Source organism: Thunnus albacares, chromosome 23, assembly GCF_914725855.1.
Source record: "Thunnus albacares chromosome 23, fThuAlb1.1, whole genome shotgun sequence".
In the NCBI taxonomy this organism is placed as follows: domain Eukaryota; kingdom Metazoa; phylum Chordata; class Actinopteri; order Scombriformes; family Scombridae; genus Thunnus; species Thunnus albacares.
The window spans coordinates 7,707,221-7,733,476 of NC_058128.1; the positions used below are offsets into that span (position 1 = coordinate 7,707,221).

General features: G+C 39.8%; 2 protein-coding genes and 1 long non-coding RNA gene across 5 annotated transcripts in view; 1 reads left to right on the forward strand and 2 right to left on the reverse strand.

Moving 5' to 3' along the window:
* The window catches only part of lin7a (lin-7 homolog A (C. elegans)), a 36,577-nt gene extending 34,574 nt beyond the window's left edge, over nucleotides 1-2,003 (reverse strand). For all 3 annotated transcript variants that reach the window (XR_006400607.1, XM_044343623.1, XM_044343624.1), the window contains exon 1: nucleotides 1,900-2,003. Coding sequence is in view for 2 of the 3 variants with exons in the window: in XM_044343623.1 (XP_044199558.1) it covers nucleotides 1,900-1,936 (37 nt within the window). In the remaining variant the exon portion in view is untranslated. The remainder of the gene's footprint in view (nucleotides 1-1,899) is intronic.
* Nucleotides 2,004-7,474: 5,471 nt separating this feature from the next.
* acss3 (acyl-CoA synthetase short chain family member 3) overlaps nucleotides 7,475-26,256 on the forward strand; it is a 38,061-nt gene continuing 19,279 nt past the window's right edge. The window contains exons 1-9 of the mRNA XM_044342839.1: nucleotides 7,475-7,872; nucleotides 9,785-9,929; nucleotides 10,568-10,756; nucleotides 12,116-12,250; nucleotides 15,548-15,688; nucleotides 16,429-16,509; nucleotides 16,744-16,839; nucleotides 18,405-18,556; nucleotides 24,662-24,765. Of these exons, the coding sequence (XP_044198774.1) occupies nucleotides 7,550-7,872; nucleotides 9,785-9,929; nucleotides 10,568-10,756; nucleotides 12,116-12,250; nucleotides 15,548-15,688; nucleotides 16,429-16,509; nucleotides 16,744-16,839; nucleotides 18,405-18,556; nucleotides 24,662-24,765 (1,366 nt within the window). The 5' untranslated portion in view covers nucleotides 7,475-7,549. The remainder of the gene's footprint in view (nucleotides 7,873-9,784; nucleotides 9,930-10,567; nucleotides 10,757-12,115; nucleotides 12,251-15,547; nucleotides 15,689-16,428; nucleotides 16,510-16,743; nucleotides 16,840-18,404; nucleotides 18,557-24,661; nucleotides 24,766-26,256) is intronic.
* LOC122974837 lies at nucleotides 15,617-18,463 on the reverse strand. The gene is made up of 3 exons (XR_006400447.1): nucleotides 18,376-18,463; nucleotides 16,725-16,847; nucleotides 15,617-15,700 (listed from the first exon to the last, which is right to left on the reverse strand). It is a non-coding gene; the product is annotated as an uncharacterized LOC122974837 (long non-coding RNA).

Here is a 26,256-nt window from a genome sequence, read left to right on the forward strand (position 1 = left end):
GTGACAGCAGCTGAAAAAGGGGAGCCAGTAATGTTGCCTCTCTCTCTCTCTCTCTGTCTGTCTCTCTCTCTGTCTAACAGCTCCTGCGCGAAACTATCATTACTACTTCCCGTGCCGTTACAGCTGCCAGCCGCTGACTGGTTGAATTCATGCCACAGCATGTGAATATGGATCGGACCCCTGCGCACAGGCTGAGGTCACATTTGAGTCACTGCCCCAGCAAATGACTAAGATCAGATAAGGCTGGGTGCTGACATTTACTGAGATATAAGACATTTATGTCAGCATCTGTGCTTTTAAAGCTTGTTTATCGACACAGCAAAGCCCCTCTCTATGATTCTAAAGCGTGAGTGGTGGGTGGGAAAAGCGTGGGTCGTATTGTTTATCTGTTTGCTTGGTGCAATCTTTGGCTCATTTGATTAACTCTGCACGGTATAGCACTTTTGCACGCAGCAGATTGTGCATCAGTAAAGCTTGACTGCTCAGAAGCATTAAACTTAAGTGAAGAACAAGTTGCAATTAAGCACATGGACTTGAGTCAAATTCCTTAAATCAGAGAGAATGATCAATCGTGACTAATTACTTGGATTTTAAATAACAAGCAACATCAGTCAGATTGATATACACCATAATAATTTACTCCCCCACCTGATAAATGTATTTATAGTCACCTTCTGTGGCTTGGAAGTGGCTGGGGAGGTGATGATGGCTTGACTTGGCACAGAGGAAATAACTAAGGTGTCTCCTTTCTCTATATTTGACAGCTTCCATTTCCTATGCAAGACTTGTGCAATATTACATTTCGCCAGTGGATATGCATTTGGTCTGAATGTAAGACTGGGGATTTTTTTTTTTTTTTTTTGCATCTCTGATCTAAAAATAGACACTTTTAACAAGTCAGTACAGGGATTTATAGTAAGTCTCTGCTTCTCAAGAGTGTACTATAATATCACATTAATGACATTACTAAAGAGATTCTTAAGCTTGCTTTAACCAATTGAACAATATTCTAAAATTAATTGTCGGACTACAGCTGTTGAGAATGAAACAAATGCTAAATGATGTGAGAATTCATCCTGGAGGAATTATGAATGAGGTCAGGGGGATGCACAAATATGTGTTTAAGTCACATGGCCTACAATTAAATACTCTATCTCGGCTCTTACTAAACGCTGCCTGTGGTGCATATGCATTAGCAAAACAGGCTGGGATATAATCACAAGATATAATGAGCCCTTAATTACATTTTTTGCATTTGGTTTGTTTCCAACAAGTAGGTACAAAAAGACCTGCGTCCTATTCATATTTGCTACGAGAGCATCAACCTGTCTTGCACCTGCACTGATCAAATACAAAAGTTGTCTCCTATCTTATAAAGTAGATTTTAATGCTTCCGCGCCTCAGTAGCTGAGGTATGTCTTTTATTTATTTATTTTTTATTTTTTTATTTTTTTTGTTTATGGATGACAAAGAAAAAGCGAGCTGTAACAGGATAATATTACCGAGGAGGTTACATAATATGGATGGAAATAAACGAAACGCACTGTGAGCAGTGTAAGCATGTCCATTTGTCAAATAAATGATGGTGAATTAATATATGTGCCCACATAGACCCAGAGGAAACAAGCGCTCCATTCTGCAAAACGCACGCACAGAACCGACAGGCTGGAGAGGTTTTTTTTTTATTTTTTTTATTTTATTTTTTATTTATTTAGAATAGCGTGAGCTCATATTGCCTTGAAATAACGACCTGTGCTGGCAATCGGTGGGAAATCCGAGCCGGATACAAACACCTGGATCTACCTCGGGTTGCTACTTCCTTGTCGAAGTTTTCAAATCAAGAAAAAAAAAAAGCCCTTTGATAACAAACACAAATTTGTAAAGCAACGAGCGCCTTACCTCGATCCAGAGTGAGCGGTTGGACCACTGTCGCCATGTCTGCTGTTTACTGGAGACTGGAAAGACTACCAGAGCTGCAGCATCACACAGGGAGAGAGAGAGAGAGAGAGAGAGAGAGAGAGAGAGAGAGAGAGAGAGAGAGAGGAAGAGGGAGAGAGAGTGAGCGAGAGGGCGAGCGAGAGGGAGAGAGAGAGAGAGAAGGAGAGGGAGGTTGGGAGTGGTTTGGAGGAGGATTAATCTACCTCCATCCTTATAATATCATCACCTGGAATTGTTTGGATAGGAACAGCAGTTTTACACGCACACATGCACACGCACACACACACACACGCACACACACACACATATATATATATATATATATATTGATTCAAGATCTCGTCGACATAATATTAATTTACAGTGGACAACACAATAATTTTAAAACCGAAAAAGAAAAGTAAGATTTTTAACATTCTGCTAAAATATCAGATTTTGTTTGAGTTTATTGGTAGAAAGGCACAGACTAGCCAAGAAAACAGATTTAGAACAAGCATCTCATTTTAAAACTATTGGCATTAATCTGCTGCTTTCACTCCTTTCCAAAGTCTTTCTACAAGATTTTGGAATCCGGCTGCTCTCAAAAGAGCGGTTGGAGGCAAAAACTGTTGTCTAAAATATTGTATGTTGCGGCATTAAGATTTCCCTTAATTGGTATTAGGGCCTAGCCCAAAAGTATAAGGATATGGAGTCCACATACTTTTGGCCGCATAGTGTAGCTCATAGATCAATGTTCTCTCTAACTTACTGGACAATGTTAAAACAATCGAGGAGGGACGACACACACAAAAGGAGAAAAAAAAAGATAAATTTAAAAGTGGTCCAAAACACAGAAAACCATCTGAGGTAGCTCATCATGTAAAACACATTATCAACATTATCACATCACTACAATTGATAGCAGGAATGGAGATAGCAGGCTCAGTAGGGTTAGGGAAAAGACTATGTCAACCCATGTCAATGTTGTTAATGATTGTAAGAATAAGTATGTTTTGAGTCTAGATTTAAAGATTTCAACAGAAGTAGCTTCCCTGATTCTAAGAAGTAGCTGGTTCCAGAGATAGGGAGCTCGGTAGGAGAGCGCTCGACTGCCTATTGATTTTTTTTCTTGATTCTAGGAACAGTAAGACATCCAGCATCAAGTGATCGGAGCACATGAGGGGGAGTATAAGGGGTGATGAGGTCAGAAAGATATGAAGGTGCAAACTGGACTTCAGACTAAATGAAAAAAAAGTTACACTTGATTCCACAACATGGCTTCACCATATGCAGCGGTCAACTATTAGGTTTTTTGCACGCTGAATCTCACTATCATGTGCACATGTGTGTGTCTCTGTGCTTGCACGTGCAGATGCTTAGATGCTTAACCGTTCAATCCATTCATCTATTGCACTTTTAGAGATCAGTTGATTGCAACCACTTGCCATTAAGGTTTATTGTGAACTGCTGAGCCATGCTGCCTGTTATCTCCTCTCTTGGCTACGTACGCTGCATGCGGCCCTGATAGATAAGAACTGAATGATGATAGTGAACCTTAGTTGAAGGGCTTAAGGATTATGTGTTACCACAGAACAGAGCCAAACTGACTCTCTTCATTTACTGTAGATCTGCTGCCTAATGGTGCCTGCTGCTGTGGCATATCTCATACATGGCTAGTCATTGCACTTGACAGAAGCAGTGCTGAACAAGAACAAGTAGCAAATCCCTGGTTAGAGGGGGGGCAGCATGACGTGTCACATGGCTCGCAAAGCATGACTTCGGCATGACAAATGTGAGCTGTAAGCATGAATACACACCTGAGACAAGGACTAATATTTTGGGGGGTTTTTATGTGCACAGCTTCACGCCACATTCCCCGGTATCATATAGACAGTAAAATCATTTGAATCTCATATGTCTTGCCTCGCATGAAAAGAAAAATCACTTAACCTATACCCATTTGGGAAGCAATTACCTCACTCCTGCTTCACTTCAATTCAAATCGGCAGCTACGGGATAAATGAAATTTTAAAAATGTAAAATCGATGCGCCTGCTGATTCCAGTTAGATTTAATTTTCATCATTTATAAGCATTTCGGGGAACGTTCTCTCATCATAATCTTCTCTGTATATGATTGAAACCGCTACTAAACCTGCTCACATCTAATCAACTGCGCACAGTCCATATGTGCTGGTGAATTCCAGCCACCCCTATGGTCCCACCCAGCTGCATGCAGATGTAAACTGGTGGTAAGTGGTGGTGCTGGAGGGACGGATGAAGAGGGAGACGGCTTAGAGAGCGCACAGAAAGAGGGCACAAAGAGATTACAGCCTCCCATCCATATGGGCTGGAATACAGTTCTGCTTTTTTTTTTAAGAGGTGGGATTACGCTGCAGTGCTCTTAAAGCCCTTTAACTGCAAGTGAATTGATTTCTGAAAGGCGTCCACTCCCGCAGAAGGAGATGCAAGAGGCCATGTAGACAGAGCAAACTGCACTCAAGTACGCTTGTCTATCAGATTAAAGCTCTTACTGTAACATTAGTCAGGTCCAGAGCTCCATTTAAAAGCAGCAATTCCCCATCAACACTCAGGGAAAAATTCAACAGGTAATATCATTTGACGGGGATGCTTTCATTGCCTTTCTGTAATTCTGCAATGAAGGACGGCAGAGTGTTGTTTCACTAAATGAACACATTGGTCCAGGTAATAACTGTTCATCCTGTTCTTGTTAAAAAGGAACATTAAGCAATTAATTTTGATAACTGCTGACTCTAATCCCTGCAGTCTGACGGTTATCTTTGTGGCATGTCACACTGGAAAAGTCCTGGGGAAAAAAAAAAAAAAAAAAAAAAAGCACATGGAAATTTACTGGTGACCTGATAAAGACTTGAAAATCATGTTCTTATGTAAATGTTTGTGTTGTGGTTTTTCTTGCTTGTGACAGACTTTTTCTTCCCCTCCACACAGCAGCTCTGTTTTTTTTATTATTATTATTACCGAGCTCCATCAGGCAGCGGCTGACAGATAATGAAAGTACATCATGTAAACATGTGGGAGGCGAACTGGCAGACATTTTAATAAATTGATTCGCAATTAAAAAGGCAACTTGACAAAAAAAAATATACTATTTTCTTTGCAGCAGCTGCTAAAGAATTGCAATATTCACTCAGTATATTCAAGGCTTTGTCTTTATAGACTGTTATTATGGGTGACTGCCACATACTAATCACTGCTTTGGGATTTAAACCTCTAATACAACTTTCTTTCTAACCATTAGGCTGCTGACGCCCCCTTCAGGGAAACAGCACCCACTTACTTTGTCAAATGGAAATGACCCAAAAGTAATAACACTGCTCATTAGTTTTCTTGTTTTTTGCATCTATCAGCTATCGGTGATTTAATATCATTTTGTTTAAAAAGAAAGCTAACAGGATGGGCAGCATGTTATTTTACCACTGAAAATAAAATGAGAAAATTCACTGATGCTATGCCATAGCTCACTTAGCATTTTAGCTGCTCATGGACTGATTACAGGACATTTATATTCATATAACATCCTCATACCCCACTATGTCAAATCTTTAAGAAATAACTGTTAGCCTTGAGTAGCATAGATTAAAGGAATAATCAACAAAGCATAATGGCTTTTACCTGGATTTACATCATCAGTGTCCCTATTGTATTTTGCATGTTCAGTTTTAGGCAGTTTTTTAAAATAAATTCAGTCATCTGTAATAACCTGAAATGATGTATCACTTATTTTAAAATAGGGATAATGTTGACTGGAATCACTCAAGAGCTCCTCTGCCAACCGCTGCGTCTAGAAGCCATTCAAAATGTGAAACAGCAATCATTATTTTCAAACTAATTTGATTATAAATCCACATTTAGACACTCTGCAGGGGAAAAAACATTGCCTGGAGATTAATCATTTGTAGATAAACTCTGGTAATTTGCCTCTGACTGTTTCTGAAGGGCAGCTGACTGATTTCTGCTTCAAAAGATTCACACTCATCACATCAAATCAAAGAATAGGGCAGGACGGAGGGTCCTGATCGGCCTTTACAAGCCGCTATTAGTTAATGCTCCGTGCACGTCCGGTGCCAGAGAGTGTAAGAATGATACATATTCTGCCAATAGCATCTGTACTGCTATAAAAAGAGTTATGGCAGCATCTGAGGGGAGTAGTGATTTACAGAGACCTTTTGGCTGAACCAATTACAGTACAGGAGGAGAGGGAGGCATCTTTTTGCTGTCAGAGTTTAATTATAGTTATACATGAAAACAGATTGTAACTTATATGCGCCGTTGAAATGTGATAAAATTCAAATCAGTATGAAGTAAAAAAAAACAAAAAAAACAAGCACGATTTCATCATCTCTGAAAAACCATAGAAGACTGGGAGGTGGTGGATTATAGAGAAGACCTTGATCAATAATTCAAAATGTGAAAAAATGTACAAAAAAATGACGTTGTTGTACATTATTATAGGTGCTGATTTCATGGCTTATATCTTTTAGTCTGTCAGTTTATGGGACATAGGATTTACTGTTTATTCTCCTAATAAACTACTGCAAATGTGCAGCAAAAAATGGTCCAAGTTGGTTGTGCAATTTCTTTAAAATTCACAAGTTTCCTGAGAAATGCAATGAACTCTGTTACACAAGTCAAAGCAATACAAAGGTGTCCGTTGAGATAGACACGTTTGCATGACGTTGCCAGAACGGGAAACACTGCTCTGCATGTAAAAATAGAAACAGATGACTTGAAATATCAGATGGATGAGTTACTCAACTGGGGGGCACCAGTGTTCAGGGGTCACCTCCTGGAGGTTCAGCTGGATTATGGGTATTTACCAGCAGCTTGGATGATGGCGGTGACGAGAGATGTATGCCAACACCGTCTGAGAAGACAGAGCTGTATCCAGGTGGTGTGAGTTGTGCAGATTGCACAAGCTGCTGTTGTGATAAGACCTAACAAGTGACTAAGCTTAAGAAAAGTACACTCTGAGACCTTTTGTTTTGACATCACACACATTTAAGCATGCCTTTCCTCTTGATAAGAGTTAATGAGTGGTTTGCATTCTTCAGGAGAGAAGTATCATGAAGATTCTGCAAGTTTAATGTTGCTGGTAAACAAAGATCTGAGATGGAGAGGAGCTAAAAGCAGTTCACAAGTAAATATCAACCATATGGATTTCCTCTTGTTTTGCATACTAAAAGATATGCTATAGGTTAAAGCTATTCCTCAGAAATGTCTTGAGGACTTAAGACTGTTTTTGACTTGTAGGCAGATCCCCCAAAATGAACTTTTAAACATTTTTTCCTTATGTGTCATTGCAGCATCCTTTGTTCTTTGCTGATTCACTGTTTGCAGTGCAACCAGTTAATCAGTTGTGAAACAATTCAGACTGTGTCTCAAAGCTCCTCCTGTAACAACTACATCCAGTTCATAGTTCGCATACCAAGAGGATATTGTAAGGATTCGTGTTGCAGGATTTTCTCCCTTTAGCCGGCCTCAGATGACGTCGCCCAGCGTTGAATTGTAGATGCGGGCCCCCCACCTGCAGAGAAACAGGAAGAACGAGAACTCTGTGAAAGTTTAACCTACAAAACAACAACAGCAGCAGCAATGCACTTCCAAATCAAACACTTACTGCGCTTGAATCACTGCGCCCCGGTTCAGCGTAAGGGGACACTCGGGAGGTTATTGTGGACTGTTTCAGCGCAACAACGTGGCGTAAGAGCAGCAGGATCGCATGCATCTGCACACATCAAGAAGTATTTCGCCCTGCAGTGCTGCAGGAACTATGCATCCGACACGGCGTACAGCCGAGCCTTCGCATCGGCGAGGGACAACCCCGAGACATTCTGGGCTGAGATGGGACAGGACATAAACTGGTTTGAACCGTGGAGTAAAACTTTGCACGTTGAGGATCCAGTGTTCCCAAACTGGTAGGTTTCACTGTAACAAACGAGAAACACCACGTGAAATTTGGATCTAAATGCACCATCCCAGTTGTGTATTCAAAGTGAAACTTTATAAACAATTTGCGCCTGAACGCCACATATATCCTCAAATAAATCAAAGCCTCCTTATTTGGCATGAGTCTCAATTTCCCATGGACCTCATAATCCTTGGCGAGAATATGAGGAAAACATTGGAAGCCTTGAAAGACTTTCAAAATTAATTTATGGCACTGAAATTTGTATAATTAAATCACGACAATCCCAATTCACCAATAAACTCCGTGGTCCCTCTCTACTGTAGCAATCAGAGGAGCCTCAGGCAGTTTGTTCTCAAACTTCTCACGTCAAGGATCCCTAAACTGACACAAATTACACACCACGGACCCTCATTTGTTGAGATTTTGTCCCAGGGTCCCCCATCTAATAAGATTTCTGCTTTTAGCTGTTTTATTACAGAAAGTGTATGAAACCCATGACCAAAAATAGTCATACACTGTTGTGCTACTTCTGGATGGAAGTATATTGAAAATAAATTATTCCCCTTTTTTCTGGGGACCTCCTGGAAACCCCTCAAGGACCCCTAAGTGTCCCTGGACCCCACTTTGAGAACCACTGGCCTCAAGGTTTAAGGGCTTTGTAGAGTCTTATTTTCACTAAACTCAGTAGGCAGAGTATTTTATATTCGACTCTCATCTTGATGATTAATTAAATTGGAGTTCTAGATAATCTTTTTTTCTGGGAGACATGAAAAATCCCCTCAGAACAAGCTAACCAAAAAAACCCTCAAAAAGTAGATCATGCTTTTTTTTAAACTCCCCATCTGACTGGAATCAGATTTTTTGTTGTGGCACTAAAGATAATAAGTGGAAGTGGCTCCTCTGCTAGTTAAAGGATGTAAGATAAATACAAACAAGTTGAAAATATACAGTTTTAATTATAACATATATATACAAATGACAGTAAGTGAACAAGATAAATGTAGTGATGAGTCCTAAAAGAGGAGCAAGTAGATATGTCACTTCCTGCCGCCATCTTTGTTTGGCTAACAAAGCAAAACTTTTGGCTAAGGTTAAAAAAAATAAGGACTATTATTTTAGATATCAGAAGAACAGTTACAGCCTTAAGAGTTGCACCAAGTTAACTAAGTCTTACCCAAGTTTTGCAGTTCTTAAATTGTACCAGAGAAGACTGGAAATTAAGTTCTTCAATGCTCAAGGCAAGTGTAGGATGTGTGCAAGATGGATAAAAGTTCTCTTTCTAATATAGCTGTGGGACTTTACATCATGTTTGCGTGTTGCTTTTCGGAAAGCTAACATTATCTAAATGCAAGACAGCCCCTGCACACACTCCTGCACTGAGAATGATGCAAAGACAGAAATTATTTTCTTTTTTTGTTTACTGGTTGGGGTTGTAAATTCCCACAACCACCCTGGTGGGGAAAAAGCCAGGGCTGTCAGAGCCTTGTTCAGCTAAGATAAAATGAAGGACACAGCCACCACCTCTCTCTGGCTCCCAAAACACAAGATCCCAGACACCATCTGTTCAACCTGCTTGGTGCTCTTTATCCATATGCAGAGCACCATAATGAGTTTGAAACTGCCCCCTAATCAAGTACATTGATTTGCTGCATGCTGCTGGCAAAAGCAACTGCATGCATTTTTGTCTGAGTTGGTTTCATCAGGTTGTGTTGTATTTTTAAATGAAAGGAATGAACGCTACCTGCCACAAATACACACTTCAGAGAAGTATGTTGTTAGGGATGTGCTGATAGAGGCGATGACTGATGATTATATATCTGGAAACATGCATTATGTGTGCATATTTATAAAAGTTACTTTAAATAACAGTGTTCCTGCTTGTTAGTTTTTAGTACAATGATGTTTTCTCATTTTGTCAGGTTTGTTGGAGGGAAGTTGAACATGTGCTACAATGCTGTGGATCGTCATGTAGAGAGCGGACGTGGAGAGCAGCCTGCCATCATTTATGACAGCCCAGTGACTGGAACTAAACAGATCATCACCTTCAGGGAACTTCAGGACCAGGTAAATAGTATTAGAGCTGCATTGAGTCATTTTGTTGAAGCCTGATCAGGGCTGTGATGATGTGTGGTGGTAAAAATGAAATCTGTGAGGCATAGAAGCAATTTTTGGTTGAATTTTGAGGACTGACATTAGAATTTGTAAGTGTTCACATGACAATAAGTAAATTTTCCATCCTTCAGCTGAGACAGTTGGCCAAGTGTTTTGCTGTGGCAGCTAGATTGAGCCAACATTAGCATTAAAGACAACAAACATAACAATGGAAAGAGAGGAAAATAATTCACTTGACTGACATTTGAGTCACTAACTTGACAGATGACATGTAATGGCAAAGAGGCATATTTAATTTAATTTGATTTATCAAAAGATGTTGAGGTCTTTCATTTGTAAGATTAGGTCCAATTGAAGGTTATCAGTGATGAACTTTGGATAAATTTACATTATATGTTCATATTAATAACCTGATAATGTGTCTTTTTAACCTCACTGCTTTATGTTGGTTAAAGTAGTCAAGAACAATGATCCAAATTATATTTAAGCCGACATTTGAAATGGTACAGTGTTAACTTTGCCAAAATGCATGTTGATATTTAGTACTCTGCAATGTTTTTTGTATTTGCTCATCTGTATCTTTGATTCAGGTGTCAAGGCTAGCAGGAGTGTTGGTGAAGAATGGAGTGCAGAAAGGGGATCTGGTGGTCATCTACATGCCCATGGTGCCCCAGGCCATGTTCACCATGTTGGCTTGTGCACGAATCGGCGCCCCGCACAGCCTCATTTTTGGTGGCTTTGCTTCCAAAGAACTTTCTGTCCGGATCAATCATGCCAAGGTTAGAAAATGTTGTTATTCACCTCTTGTTGACATCAATCTTTTTTTGGAGCAGAACAATTTTTATTGAATCAGTGTCACTCTTTCTTATGGTAGCTTGGCCTCATAAAAAATGAAGGACAGACTGATGCGATGACTCTTTGCTCTTATATGGCAACTGTGGCTCAAGAGGTAGAGCTGGTCATCCACTAATTGGAAGATCAACGGTTTGATTCCCGACTCCTCCAATCCACATGTTGAAGTGTCCTTGGGCAAGATACTGAAGCCAAGTGTGTGAATGTGTGTGTTAATAATTAGATCCTCCTGATGAGCATGTTGGCACCATGCCATCAGCATATGAATGTGTGTGTGAATGGATGAATGTGGCTTGAGTGATCGGGAGACTAGAAAGACGTTATATAAGTGCAGCACATTTACCATATGTACATATATGAAGCAAGGCTACAATATGGCTGCAACCAAATTTCCTGTTTCAATTTTCCATAAAGAATGTGGGCTATTTATCCTGAAAAATATCTGAAAAACTGAATGCCGGAGGTGCCTGAGGCTTCTTTGTTTCTTTAAGTTCAGTATGAATCATTCACAGCGGAAAGCACTTGGCTCGCCTTTTCTCTCTCAACTCAAGAATAATGTTCTTGCCATATGAAATGAGATTTTTAAACGGGGAAACCGGAAGAATTAATAGATAACTCTGACACATTGACAGGGAATGTTTGTGAAGATAATGATTCCTATTGAGTGATGTGTTTATATGAATATAAATCTGAGGAAATTTAGTATTATAAAGTATTGCCGTCACATACTTGATCAAGTGTTAGAGCTCGTGTTGTTGAGGTACACTTCAGGGGACAGTAATGTTGAAGTATTGTAGACTCAAATATTTTCGGATGAATAGCGGTAACATTCTTATTTACATACAGTATGAACAAGGACGCTCTTGTCATAGATATCAATCATCCATTGCAATTCAGTAGTGAAGCAGAAAAGAGACCTTATGATGGCCATTAGGGGGAAATGAGCTAACCATGACTGAGTGTGTGCCATTTAAGGGCAATCTCCTTCAAAGTAGGGTGTATGAAGGTATGTGCCTCAGGCTTTAAAATCTATAAAGTTAAATGACATAGTGCTGACAACATATATACGTCTTAGGTGTCTTGTGTGGCAGCCTGCTGCATTTTAACACTGGACACTGGAGTGCTGCTATACACAACAGATTCTAATATCTTGTTAAAAATGCAGCAAAGCAAATGTTTAATTCGAGGGTGGGAGTTCTGGCTGCTGTTTCTGTCAAATGTCATGATGCTGTATGTTTGACCGTTTGACATTTCAACACAATCCAATCCATTTTTGTGTTTTTCAGCCCAAGCTGATGGTTACAGCCTCATTTGGCATCGAACCAGGCAGAAGAGTAGAGTACATCCCTCTGGTGGAGAAGGCCTTGGAGCTGAGCTCTCACAGGCCCTCCAAAGTCCTCATCTACAACCGGCCTAATATGGTAAGTACCACAAAGCACCGTGACGCTCAATTTGAGAGTGTGGTGTCATTACTAAACCTGCCAAGTTATGTGACAGAATGTAAATATATCTGAAATATGGCAGCCTGCTGTTGTGAGAAATCTCCAAAATGTCAAATTTGATTCTAACTTGATTCTAACTCGACCACTGTACTGCACATTTTTACTTTATCCAGAGGGGCGTTTAACCTACATTATAAGAGAGCATTTAATTATCCAGCTGAATTTAAAGCATTGGATTGTAACCTATTCTCGTACATTGACTAAATCCATTTTCTGTCAATGGCAGGGGTGGAGCAACGATTTTAAAAGCATGGGGGGGTTCTAGGGGGGTGGGGCATGAGCACCGCCACCCCCCTTATATTTCACAAAAAATATAAAGATGAGACTTTAATGCTCTCTTATCCTATTTCATCGATGATACACAACAAGATGAAAACTGAGCTGCATTGTCCAACTCATTGTCAATGGGTGAAATTAGCAAGAACACAGCAGCTTTCACATTACAAGTACAGTACTCCACTCAAAATCAGTGTCAGAAATAACAAAGGGCAAAATTGTCCTTATCACCTAGTATTAAATAGCTGTTTCATACCTCTGATCTGTTATCACAGCCAGCAGCGAGCGACAGAAGCACGCTCGTAACTTTATCGTACTCCAAATGTTTACCCTTCACTGGCCTGGTGGGTTGGTCAAATGGTTATGATAGGCTGGATGGCCGTTCAATCAATCTAACTTGACCAATAGGTTTTCATGTAGCCTATGGGGAACTCAGTTTCATGTCTACCTCAGCAAAAAGTGGTGGCAGTGGTGGTGGTGGAGGGGGGATGAGGGGGTGGAATCATGTTTCTGTGAAAGTTCGGGTGTCGCAACACCCATAACACCCACGGCTGCGACGTGCCTGATCAGTGGTGTGACAGCGTTGCAAATCCTGCCACTGTGTCAAATGATAAAAGGATGTATAGCTGGTTCAAGTAGATGAGACAGGCTGAAAATGTGCATAGTAAGTTTGCAGCTGAGGGATGGAGTTTGGTGCCTGTCATAGTCAGCCTGGCATAGATCAAATTTGATGGCAAGTTGAGCTGTTAATAATGATTATAGAGCACACAATAATGCATTAATATGATGACAGAAAGCTAAAAAATACCTCCCTTATACACAGGTGTCATGGACATTCTGTAATAAAAAGGGATTTAGCAAAGAGGGATTGTCTTTCAGAGTTTTATTCAGGAGTCACACACGTACGCATACAGGACACAGTGTCTGAGTTAGACAAAGAGCCCCGAACACAGTCTAGCTGTCATTCTTATACTTGCAGCGTCGCTCCTCACAGGATGCTCTGGAACATTTTGTGACCTGTCAGTTACACACACACACCCTCTCCGGCTGCATCCTTGCTTATTGCATCACAGTCACAAGATTAAGTTCCTCTCATCCTAAGCCTCATTTGAGAACATCTTCAGATATGAGAGTACACAATAAGAGCTCAAGTTAAAAATTGTTCATTACACTTGCACATCTAGGTACTAAACACAGGTATAGCAAAGTATTTCCATATAAGGAGCTAATTTTCCGTCGCAACATGCGTGAAAGAAAAGCACTCAGTTTGGGGCTTGGGGAAATTATTCTCAAAATTGATAGCATAGTATTGCAATCATTTCTCTTAAATTGGTTTTCTGACCTCCGTGTCTCAGTCACATTTGTTTTCTGTTACACAATGTACCTCTTTCTGGCTCTGTGGTGTTCTTAAATGAATATTACATTGATGAATTTATCTGGTTTGGCCCCACTAGTCTTATCAGTCAATGAATCATCCAGAGATTGCAGATGGGAGGCAGCATTTTTTTTTTTAGGAAGATATACAAGGTGGACACAAAACTGTTATCAGATAAATAGTTTTCATGGGAAATTCACTGTAAACTCAACCCCTTAAAATCATGTGAAGCACCGCTTTGAAGGTGGTTGCAGCTGCTTTTGTCAATTATTGCATTCAGTAAGCAAGAGGTTGCGGTTCTGTGAACACAGCTTCCAACATGAAAGCCTTGTTGCATCAGCCAGGTTTTGGTCTGGCTTGGCTTTAGTGAGTAAACAAAGATGCTTTTTCAGAAAGATGAAGGTTTAATGGGGATCCTTTGCCTCAAGAGTCTGTCATTTTGAATAAAGTCTTGGTCTTGAGTTCATTATCTGAGACCCAAGAAAGCCAAGAATGAGACTGCAGTCTACAGGGGTGATTAAATATTAATGAAATTAAAATATCACAGAGATTTACAAAAGTTTGAAATGAGACAGATGTTGGCAGTGGGAGATGTATGGGCTTCAATCTATGACCTGTAATGACCTTGATTGTAGTGATTGATGGAAGTTAGAACCAAGCGAGTAGTTCCGGGTCTGAAAAGTGAAGCAAATGCAAAAGTGCCTTAAACCTGCAATTCTCTCTAATGGCCATCAGGGGGTTTATGGTCTCAATTGCTAGTTTCAAGTCTTCTTCAATACTGCATGGTGTACATGTTGTAAATTATGGTCCCATTTAATTTAAATTGACGATAAAGCAGGGTATGTTTTAGGGCGTGGCTACGTTGTGATTGACTAGTCGACAACATTGATAAGGTAAAGTAAACATGGTGTAACTTCAGATTCAGGGTATAGGCGTAGCCGTAGTTGTCGTTATATCAGTGTGTTTTCAGTTCATGAAGGTTAATTATAACATTTTGGTCACAAAAAAATGTTTTAAAAGTCAGTGTTTGGTTGTACTAAAAGACCCTCTAAGGAGTCAGATGTTCAGTTTTTCCGGTAAGTACATTTGGTCTTAATTGACGTAAACCTGCTTTTACTAGTGAAAATTTGCATTAGCATTGTCACAGTCAACCATAGACTGTAAGTGCTAACTGTGCTAACCAAGCTACCAGCTAGCTTTCCACCCTCTCATCCAAATATGGTCACTTCTCATCACTTCTGGCTCAAAAAATCCAAGATGGCGACGGTCAAAATGCCAAATGTCAAACTCGAGGCTTTAAAACATGAGTCCACAAACCAATGGGTGACGTCACGGTGGCTACGTCCATTATTTTTATACAGTCTATGGTTAGAACAGAGACTACAGTATATCGCTACATGAAAAACTGAAATTGTAATACTGCTTTATCATGTATTATTTTTGTCTTGAAATGAAGTCAACAACTCATATAACCTCCTCAGAGAGCAGTAACACCCTTCACCACTTTAGATAGTTTAATTAGAGTGGAAATAAGTGTATCTTCCTCTTATTACTTTGTGTTTTAGGAGAAGGTATCAATGAGCCCGGAGCTGAGTCTGGACTGGGAGGAAGAGATGGCCACTGCTAGACCACATGACTGTGTTCCTGTTCCCTCCAACCATCCACTCTATGTCCTCTATACATCTGGGACCACTGGAACACCAAAGGTAATTGCATTCCTCCGAGAAAAGATGGTATCAAATAAGAATCAATACATTCATAGACTTGTAGATGCCATGTAAACACACACAATCTCACATACAGAAGTTATACTGTGTGCTTTACTGCTTGCACTGTTTGTCTAAATACTGTCAGTTCTGGCTGGAGCCTCTGTGTGACTCATGTGCTCTTTGACTCTACAAAACAATGCCGGCCCAATCTAAACACCATCACTATGACATACCTGTAAATAAGAAGGAACGTTTCCACTGCAAGAGCTGGAGCTCATGCAGGAGGAATTGCCTGCAGCCAGTATGAAATGGAAAACCCTCGGCTCCTTTCAAATAGCATCATTTTGTCTTTGACCAACAGATGATATAAAATATCCACCTGCCGGCAATTTCCTGAGCTTAATAGTGCTGTTATTGCCAGCTTTTGTTTCTGGGAGCTACTGTGAATTTCTCTGTTATGGCTGTAGGGAGCCCATAACTTTCAGTAAAACTCCATAATTGTGGACGTCAGGATTCTAGGACACACTGTTTTGCTCAAAAATGTTTATACAGCACCATTAACTAATAAAAGCTTGAAATTGGAATCGGTTTGAGAGGCAGTCACTTAAAAACAAAATACCATCCTCTTCAGCACAACCGGCCTGAGCGGCCGAGTTTAGATTGATATTGAACCCCTGCTTCTTTGCCTAGTGCAATACTTGTCACCCGTTTAATGTTTTTCTTATCTTGTCCCCCAGGGTGTTGCGCGAGACACTGCAGGCTATGCTGTGATGCTGAAATGGACCATGTCAAATATTTATGGACTCAATCCTGGAGATGTAAGGCAATAAAGCATCCTTCTGAGTTCTGAAAGTTGTATTTTTTTCTGTTTAATTTATATTTGTTGCACTTTCAAGTACTTTGGGTGTTTTTTTTTAGTGTTGGTTACATTGTTAATGCAATCTCCACTAATTAAGTTACAATTAATACATTATGGTGTTTGACTAAATAATATTAGATGACTGTGAACAGGTGACTCTGTACATATACTCACCATATTCCACTTTTTGCAGGTTTGGTGGGCAGCGTCAGACCTGGGCTGGGTGGTTGGCCATTCATATATCTGTTATGCTCCTCTGCTCCATGGTAACAGCACAATTCTGTACGAGGTATGTTCCTGTAGATCAGGTTTAATCTCAAACTTAACCACTGTGGTATAGCAAACAAGAAGAAATATCAAAAAAATGTGCAACAAGCCTGACTACCAATACACAACGCCCAAAGCTGTACAAGTAAGGAAATGGAAAAAGAAGCTTCTTCATGGTAGTCTGAATGTCTGTCGGATATCTGCCTTTGTTGGCTCTGCAAGCTGAATGCATCCATATTTGGTTAATGACATCAGTTTTTGTAGACTGGGACTCGGTTCAAGATGCGGTGAACTGTTTGACACTGTCGCCATGTTTTACTCTGGCTGCCACAGCCTCCTGTCAAGAGACAGACGGCAGGCTGCTTATTCCGGTTGTCTGTCCCTTCTCATTTTTCTTTAGTAATTCTAGTCTGTATTTCACCTTCATGCACTCAGTACGGCCTTCCACACTACCATTAAAAAGGGTGAAATGAGTGAATGTATTTTGTAATAGTGCTTAAATGTTGGTTATCAGTGCATCATTAGTTGAAGTACCTAAAAATAGCACTTTAAAAGGGCAAAACACAGTCATGAAACTCACTTAACCTCTTGTAAAGATTAATAGTAAAGGAATAATTAAGCCGTTATGATGTTTTTTTCTGCATGAATGTTTGCTTTTAACAGCCACTTGATATTGATGCATCCAATTATTACAAGTGATTTGGCTTTGCTTTGTGAGACCATTACCTATTGGCTAGTGAAGTAGCCTCCATGCAGGCTCTTGTGTATGTAACAAAATCTGTAAGGCTAAAGGGGCTGCTGTTTTGTTACTGTCTGTTTATCTTTCCGTGTGTGTCCTATAGGGTATTTCTTATGTTGATAGTCATTCGTTACATTAACCCTCTGATATTCTCTCGCCGTGGGAAGAATCACTGCTGGTCAATGAATTAATCTGCCTTCCTTTTAATCAATGTTTGACTCCAGGCGGCTGGATGTCTCACGTGTACCTAGTTGTAGCAGCCCTTCTATCTTCAAGCATGATGCTGCCAACCTTTTGTCTTTTTCTTTGATCAATACACAGACACAAATATGTATCCAGAGCAAAAAAATGACAGCCAGAACTCACGGCTGCTGTTTACCATTCTCATTCATCTGCAGTTGTCTTCCCACTGCAGGGACATGCTAGTTGAATACCAGTGTAAACTGTGAACCTGAACACATTGGAGATTGTAACTGTCTGAGGTGTTTGCCTGCAGGCCTCTTTTTGTCTATATCTTTTCTTCTAGACAAACAATACTTCTATAGTGCAACTCTGTTTTCTAATCCATGGATTTCTGGGCCCATCTGGCTTGAAGGCATTCTTCCAATATGCCTCTCCCTTGTAAACAGCTGCTCTATGAATACTCATGGAGTGTAGTTTGTAGCTGAAGTGAATTTGTATTGTGGAATAATTTAAAAATATTGCTGTTATGTATATGAGATTCAATAATAATGTTTGTATCTTCTGTTTATGCTGTAGGGAGTCAGATAATATATGATGTACAGTACAGTGCATCTATGTTTCAGTTTTTCAACTAACCAGTTGTTGTTGTACTGTGTGTTTTACAGGGTAAGCCTGTAGGGACTCCAGACCCCGGGGCATTTTTCCGTGTCCTGTCTGAACACGGAGCCTCCTCCATGTTCACAGCACCCACCGCCATCCGAGCCATTCGCCAGCAGGACCCCCACGCTGCAGTTGGGAAAAAATACCCCCTGTCCAGGTAGACATCGTCACCCTATACGAAGAACAAATTGTTGATAGTGCAGTGCAGGTGAAGGCCCTTTTTTATGTTGTACCATTAGTTGATTAATCAATTAGTAAATTGAAATTAATTGGCAACAATTCTGATAATAATTAACAGTCTTTCAAAATGTCAAACATTTGTTGGTCCAAGCATCTCATCACCATGTGAGGATTTGCTGCTTTGCTTTGTTTTATGTTATTGTTATTTGCAAAACAATTTGAAGTTGTTACCCGGGGCCCTGGGAACTTGTGATGGCCGTTGTTAATTATTTTTTAACTTAAAAATAAAAATTGACAAATTAAAATAATAAAAGGAATTGTTAGTTTAAGCTCTAATGGCGATTGAGTGAATTCACCATCAAATGTAAAATAAGCCCATATCCAAGTCTTGTAGGATGTTCAGAAATTAAGATTGATACTAAGATTGTTTTAAACTCCTCTATATTTGTGATTTGAAATTTTCTTGAAAGATGCTTTAATTTTTTTTTAATGCTAAAACCTTAAGTTGACATGGTAAGACATAAAGACAAACTAAAACATTTTTAGCAAACTCTTCAGCCCATAGACCTTTACACCTATGCTCATATCACAAGGATTGACTAATGCGTAGACTGAAAAACAGAGCTTATCTGTCACTATCCAGAGAAACTTGCTGTGAGAAGGAAACAGGTACAGACCTTAACCTTCAAATACAGGTTGAAGGTTGATCTCTGAAACGGCAGGAGTGGTGTGTTAAAGCGTCTCATGGCTGACGGTGGTCTGCACAGCCTGTCGAGCCTCTCATTAGTCTCTGACCATCTGTTGATTCGAAGCCCTCTTCCACCTCCACTAGCTCACAGTCAGTACCCTCAACTCGACCCGCATGGGTGTTAATCAGGACGGATAACAAACAGCCTCAAGTCACTGCAACACACCTGGATTAAATCATACTGCATGAACTTGTTTTCCTGGCTGCTATCTCTCTCTTCAGGTAAAGGTCAAGTGTCAAGAGTTAAAAACAAACATTTTTTACGATATTAGTTTGGCCCAGAGAATGAAATACTTGCTGAGATGATCACAATTGTTAATTTTGATCATCTAAAGGGTTGTGGTGTCAATTCACCTCTTCCAATCTGTTCAGCAGTCTGAAAATGCCTTTAAGCACACAATCATAAAGCAATTCTGAGTGCGGATGACCTATAGCTCCAGTGAATCATTGAGTAACTCTGGTATTATGTGCTGAATTTGACAATCTTTGGCCGTTGGCTGTGCTGAATGCTGAGCACCTTTTTTAAATGCTGTTCTTGCAGAGGGAAATTATTTTCTGTAATATTTTGCCTCAAATATCGGCGCCATTTATCTTCTCAGTTTCGACCCTGCCACAATCCTTCATTTAAGCGACATGCTGTTTCTGTGTACACTTCCTTGTTCCTAATGTGTCTTTTCCCCTTGGAGGAGGCATGGTGGTGAAAGATTACTGCATTTCCCTTCGGCGCTGAACAACACATGTCACCGTGACACACACAGGCAGCGATACAAAGGCAGCGATGAAACATGGATTCATTTTAGCACAGGGTGATTCAATGTCTGGTTGAGGCTTTCACTTACTAACTTTTGATTTTTACAGTTCCAAAGAGAAGTATTGTGGTATTTTGAGAATTTTGAGAATGTTTAATATTCTCATAGCTTTTAAAATATTTTCATGTATTGAGCAGGATAATAATGTGTCATCTCTTGTCTCTTAAATGTCTAGTTTTCTACAGACATTGGGAAAGTGTGACGTATCAAGGTACCACTTTCTTTTAAGAAGTTGACATTGTAGTAATTCTGTGCATTGCACTCAATTCAGCCGACCAGAGGGACTTCTACAGGCTGCATGGTGTGGATAAGCAAATTTAATCCAAGCATAGTGTTTGTGACAATATTGCCTTATGGATCTACTCTGTGTATTTTGTCATGACATGGCAGAATACGTCAATACTAATAACGCTGGTTGTAATTAAAACTATGCTGATGAAAATGGCAAAACCTTTCAGAAAACTCCGTTAGCTTTATTATCAAACACATAATTTCATTCAGCTCAACATCCTTGTCTGGGCTTTATTGACGCAGTGGGACATTTACTCCCTCTAGAGCCTGCTCAACTGTAACAGCCCCGGACCCTTATTAATGTGCTTGAGCCATATTACTTGTCACCATGAAAGCTTGCATTGAGAAACTGGCTGCAGGGCTGTCTGCAGCTGTGATGGTAGCAGAGCCCTGCGTTGGTGTAGCATGACAGAAGGGGCACACACCCTTTTCCACAGTAGTGTTTTTAAAGACGGGAGAAAAATCTCAAAGCCGAGAGCCTCAATCAGATGCAAAGTGCATGACTTCAGTCGGTGGTGGTGCTTTTTGGTGCTCAGTGAAACTTGGCACCATTAAAGGTAGCGATGTTTGCACCTGTTTTCCTTTTAATTAAAAGTAACTCCTGAGAATATATATCAGAATATTCTCTGGTGAACTCATCCCATGTTGTGGATATATTTCCATATTGGGCAGTTGCACTAACTAACTCAAACATACACACAGAGTTTCTAAGTTTGGGCACTATTTTTAGAAGGATAATCCATCTGTGTGGACTGGATCTGCTTCACAAAATTTCACTGCAGCCAACTTCAACTGCAGCAATTCTCCTTTGCTTAAACCAGTGACTCATTTATTCTCACATCAACTTTGTTACACTGACCCCAGAGTATCACTTTTAAGTATATTAATAATTTGTAGACTTAAAACATGTGACAAAAGGGCATTATGTGTATAACCTTAACCCCTAAGAGTGCAGTTTTTCTGCTTTCTTTGCCCGCTCCAAGGTCTTACTGTTGAGATTAGTGTGGGCTTATCTTTACAAAGCTGTCTAGTTTTTATTGGTCAAAGTTGTGGCTCCTGATTGGACAGAGTTCTTTTTATCACACCGCACCAGTAAAGTTCAGAGTACATATTCTATCACTTTATCACTTCTAACCTAGAAGTGGTGTCAGGATAAACTGTGTGGTACACTTGCTTGTTGAATAATCAAATATTTGCTTGTCCTTATAGTGTATGTGTGTGATGAAGTCAGTTCAATCAGTTGAACTGCATACAAGCTGTTGAAACATGTTAAAAGAAGTGTTAATACTGTAGCTTTATATAATATAGTTGCTATCTGAAGTTACTGGCTCATCACCATCACTGAAGTATAATATGTTGTTCGTGACACTTTGAGAATGATTTTAGGGAGGTTGGACTCCTGATTTTTTTTTTTTTTTCTTTCTGAAAACAGAACACGGATGTTTACACTGACTATTACTGACTCAGCGCACAGTCTCTGAGCTTGGGCAGCAGCCAAACCGTCGCCCTCCTACTACCGTTTCTGAGGTCACAGTGTCTGCGTGAATCCACCAGATTTGTATTTCCATCAGAAAACTCCATAAAGAATCTGCGCACAAAGAACACAAGGTCACCGCCAGGGCAGCAAGTCAATCACTCATTTATTCCACAAATTATTTGGTTCAATTCATCCAAGTCAGAATCTATCTGAGAGCTGAATTGGAGGTACATTATTAATCTAGAGCCTTCATTATAGTCTTTGATGTACATCTTTCATATTTTATAGTCTAGACAGTCAAGGCGTTTACTTAAAGCTGTTTATCCAGAGTGCGCTATTATGAGTCAAACAGACCTTTTAAGTACTTAATCAACACAAATAAGAGCATAAAAGTTTGGAGCCAAATTGCCAGATGGTAGGGCTCAAAGGGTTTCTATGCTACTAAGGATAATGCATATGAAAATTTGCAGTAAAAATAAGTTAAAAAATTACATATTAATCAAATGGGCACAATCATTTGCGTCATCTTAAATGATGTGTTGATCTGGATGGTCAACAGTAACAACCGTCACTTCATCATTTTTGCTTCTATGACTATAAAATGTAATCACCTTACACATAATGATACATTGTCATACCAGTGATACTTTTAGATATATATTTGCCTATAAACTGTTTTAATATGCAATAAATGTGAGTAACAAAGTAAATTTAAAGCCCATAATGACTTGCCATGACTTCTCTTAATAATATCTTAAACCAATCACAACTGTTCATGGAAACAAAGACACACATACCACAATTTGTATGGATGCTGCAATATAGAAGAACAGCTTTTAAACTGACCTAAGGATGTGAGATCACCTAAGATTCTTTATCAAGCCTCTTTGTTTATCAAAACTGGACATGACACATAAAACAAGAGGTTATATCAGATTAAATAACTAAACTACGGTTGCATTATGTTAAAATTTTCCCCATTATTGAAGGGGAAAAGAGTTGAAAACTGAACTGACTCAAGGCTGTCAGGCAACCTTCAGCAGCGTCTGCGTGGTGATAAGCAAAAGCAGAGCATTCTTGAGCATTCTGTTTACTAAGAGGAATTCACCATTTTTCAGCGGTGAAGTCCATATTCTGCAATCAGAGTGCTGCAGAAAACTAGAGACACCAGGCTATGTAATATTCTGAGGCTGTAGAACAATCAAGTTAGAGAGTATTGAATGAAAAAGAGAATAAAATATCACCCAGGGAGAAAGCAGAAAGGGAAAAGATAATTCAGTAGGGAGAGAGTGACATGATGAAAATGTTCTCGCCTGCAAAAGATAGAATGTGACTTGAAGTTTGATTGGAGTTGGAAGGTCATTTCTACATCGGGGAGGGCTGAGACCGATGAGTGATGACCTGCAGTCGTTTGTGGGAAAATGCAGTGATCAGACTATAATCTACAGCTGCACTGTGGCCTGGGCTTGTAGGGGGTTATAGATCCCTTTACAACCTTGTAGCGAGCAACTGGCAGTGTTTTGAATTAGATATGAGCAGCCATCAGTGGGGGGATTATGTGGGAGAAATCAGGGAAACTGAAGATAGAAACTGTAGTGTTTTGGGTCATTTGTAGGGCATGAAAGGGGAGGGTTCACAAAGTCAGGGAGTAGTGGTTGCCCAAACTAGGATGAGAGTAAAAAAAACCAAACTAGGAGTGAAGGACAATTTGACAGATTCAGATGTCCTCACAAGAATTTGTTGTCTCCAGGTAGATGATTCAAGGTCTCATCAATATGTACATCAGTACAATACTGAGATGTCATCGAGAAGATATATTTTTTCTTTGGAAAAAGAGCAGCTTAGTCTTACCAAGAATGTGTTTCAGGTGATAGGCGAACATCCACCTTGAAATGCTTTTTGAGATGAGTGGAGATGCCTGTAGGTTTCAGAAGAAATAAAATGTTGAATGGACTGTTTTCTGCAATTAAGTCTATGGAAAGAGGCTAATTACTGAGGTCTTGGAGACTGTAGTGAAGCTGAGCCTCAACACAAACAGGGATTAAGGAAGAAAACGATCGTAGTGAGGCCACAGAGCTCCTCTAGTCAGCAAAGATGAGGAGAACTACTACTACTACTACTACTACGACTACTACTTCTGGACATTGTCAGAGGCAGCTGGAAAGGACCACAGGTACCTCAGTCTCAGCCAGGATTATAGGGAAAGTAAAGTGGAGGGTACTTGCTTAAATGCAAACAGATTGTGGTCCAAAACCATTTTTCTTAAAGATATATTATATGAGATAAGAGTGACACTGAAGAGTGTCAAGAGAAGTTGTCAGCTACAGCGTCTGGTGTGTCAGTTTTGCACATTTGCTATGATTCAGTATTCATAACGCAAGAGTTTCACTTTGCAAAACACTCAAAAAGAGGTAAATCCCAAGCTCTCAAGCTACACAGCTTTAAACCCACTCACCTTTAAATAAAATGTTAGTATGCCAAATCCATTAAACTCCCCACACACCAATATTGAATTAAGATGCAATTAAAATGCTGCTCATTCAATAACATACCCATGCACCACTGTTTTGTGTATGTGTAAATGTTTCAGATGTAAGCCATAAATGGCTTTGAATAGGTTCGAGCATGTGGACACTGACAAAAAACAGAAAAAGGATACTTCTTTGTGGTTTCCTCTTATCTTGACCATTTCTGTGAGGGAGTAGACATGACATGTTTCGTCACAGTGATTGACAAATGAACTCTGTGTCCTTGCAGGCTGCGGTCGTTATTCTTGGCAGGAGAGCGATGTGATGTGGAGACACTGGAATGGGCAAAGCAGAGCTTTGGGGTTCCTGTCCTGGATCACTGGTGGCAGACTGGTAAGAAAGCTTTTACTCTCCAAAGACAGAAAACACAGACTTCAGAATCAGAAAACATAATGTTACAATGGTGATCCATTTAAAGCTACACTGAGAAAACCTTTTATATAAATATACACATCTTATAAGATTCTATACATGGTTTCTATTTGCCCAGAGATGCATATTAATCAGGAAGAGGTAAATTAAAACCCTGACTTCTGAATATATCACAGAACCTCTGGTGGTTAAAGCTCAAATTGTTCAAATCCCTGATCATATGCTTTGTGTGAAGTTGCTTTGTGTAGTTTTAATTATGTCAGTTTAGTAGGTTGACAAGCTCTTAAAACTCAAACTTGAGGGATTAAGTTCTTATGATACAGATACTGAGAAAGCTTTTCAAGGACCCCAACTACTTTATTAGCATGAACTGTATATGATGTTTTAATTCAGCTTGATCTTTAAGCCTCAGTCTCATCTTAAGCGTATCGGTGTGAGAAGACTATAAATGTGCTCTTTGCTGTATTTATTAGCCGATTGACATTAACTTGGCCTTGAGATGAGGCATAACTCCAGAAAATCACTATTCCCTGAAAGCCGGCTGTCATTGTAAAGCACATTTTTATCATTCTTCCCTCTTTGATGAATCCCCTAGTGTTTTGTATTGTATACCAGGATATTGGACCCCTTCTACTTTAGTAATTAAGATATTAAAGACCCCCCAGCTTCCCTGGGAATTGATCATCAAGAAGTGATGTGTCATCATTTGCAACAATTATTTGAGCCTCAATGAAAATTAGACAGGAATGTGCAGACATGGACAGACCAAACAATGACTGAGGTCACTGGGGGGATACTTTTGGGGGCAAAGACATCATTCCTTGAATCAAAATGGATGTCAAAAAATGCCATTTAATATGAGTTGTGCCTTCCCAGATGTCTTCACCTTAGAAGGAGAAGTGTGTGCTTGCTGCCGTAGTCAGGTGGGAAAAGTCCCAGAGGGCCTTTCAACCAGTCACATTCGAGGGCAGCATTTAAAAGGCTTTGATTGGCATTGCCTTTCATTGAGTTCACTGATGTTTAATAGACTTTTCGGCCATATGAGACACTGAGTGACTAGCTGAGCTGTGGAGACTAGGTTGTTTGCTTGCTTAGCAAAGAGATAAAGGGAAGAAAACAATCACAGGGGACTTGTCCATCAGTTCAGGAGTGGAAATTGAAATTGCTTCCCCAGCGAAGCATGCACCGAGTCAACTACTTGATGATGAGCCTTAACCGTCTTGTTCCTAACTTTTTGGGGAGTGTAAAATGCACAAAACCAGACTAAACCGGCGGTATGTGAGTTCTGTCGATTTTCACAAGATTGCAATAATTTGTGGTTAATCAGCCTTCATTTTGATCTGTCTGTTTTTCAGAAAACCCACTAACATCGTCAATATTTCAATGCCACATCGCACCAGTGCACTTTAGATTAATGTTGTCCTCACAGAGGTTGAGTCATGATTATTCTTT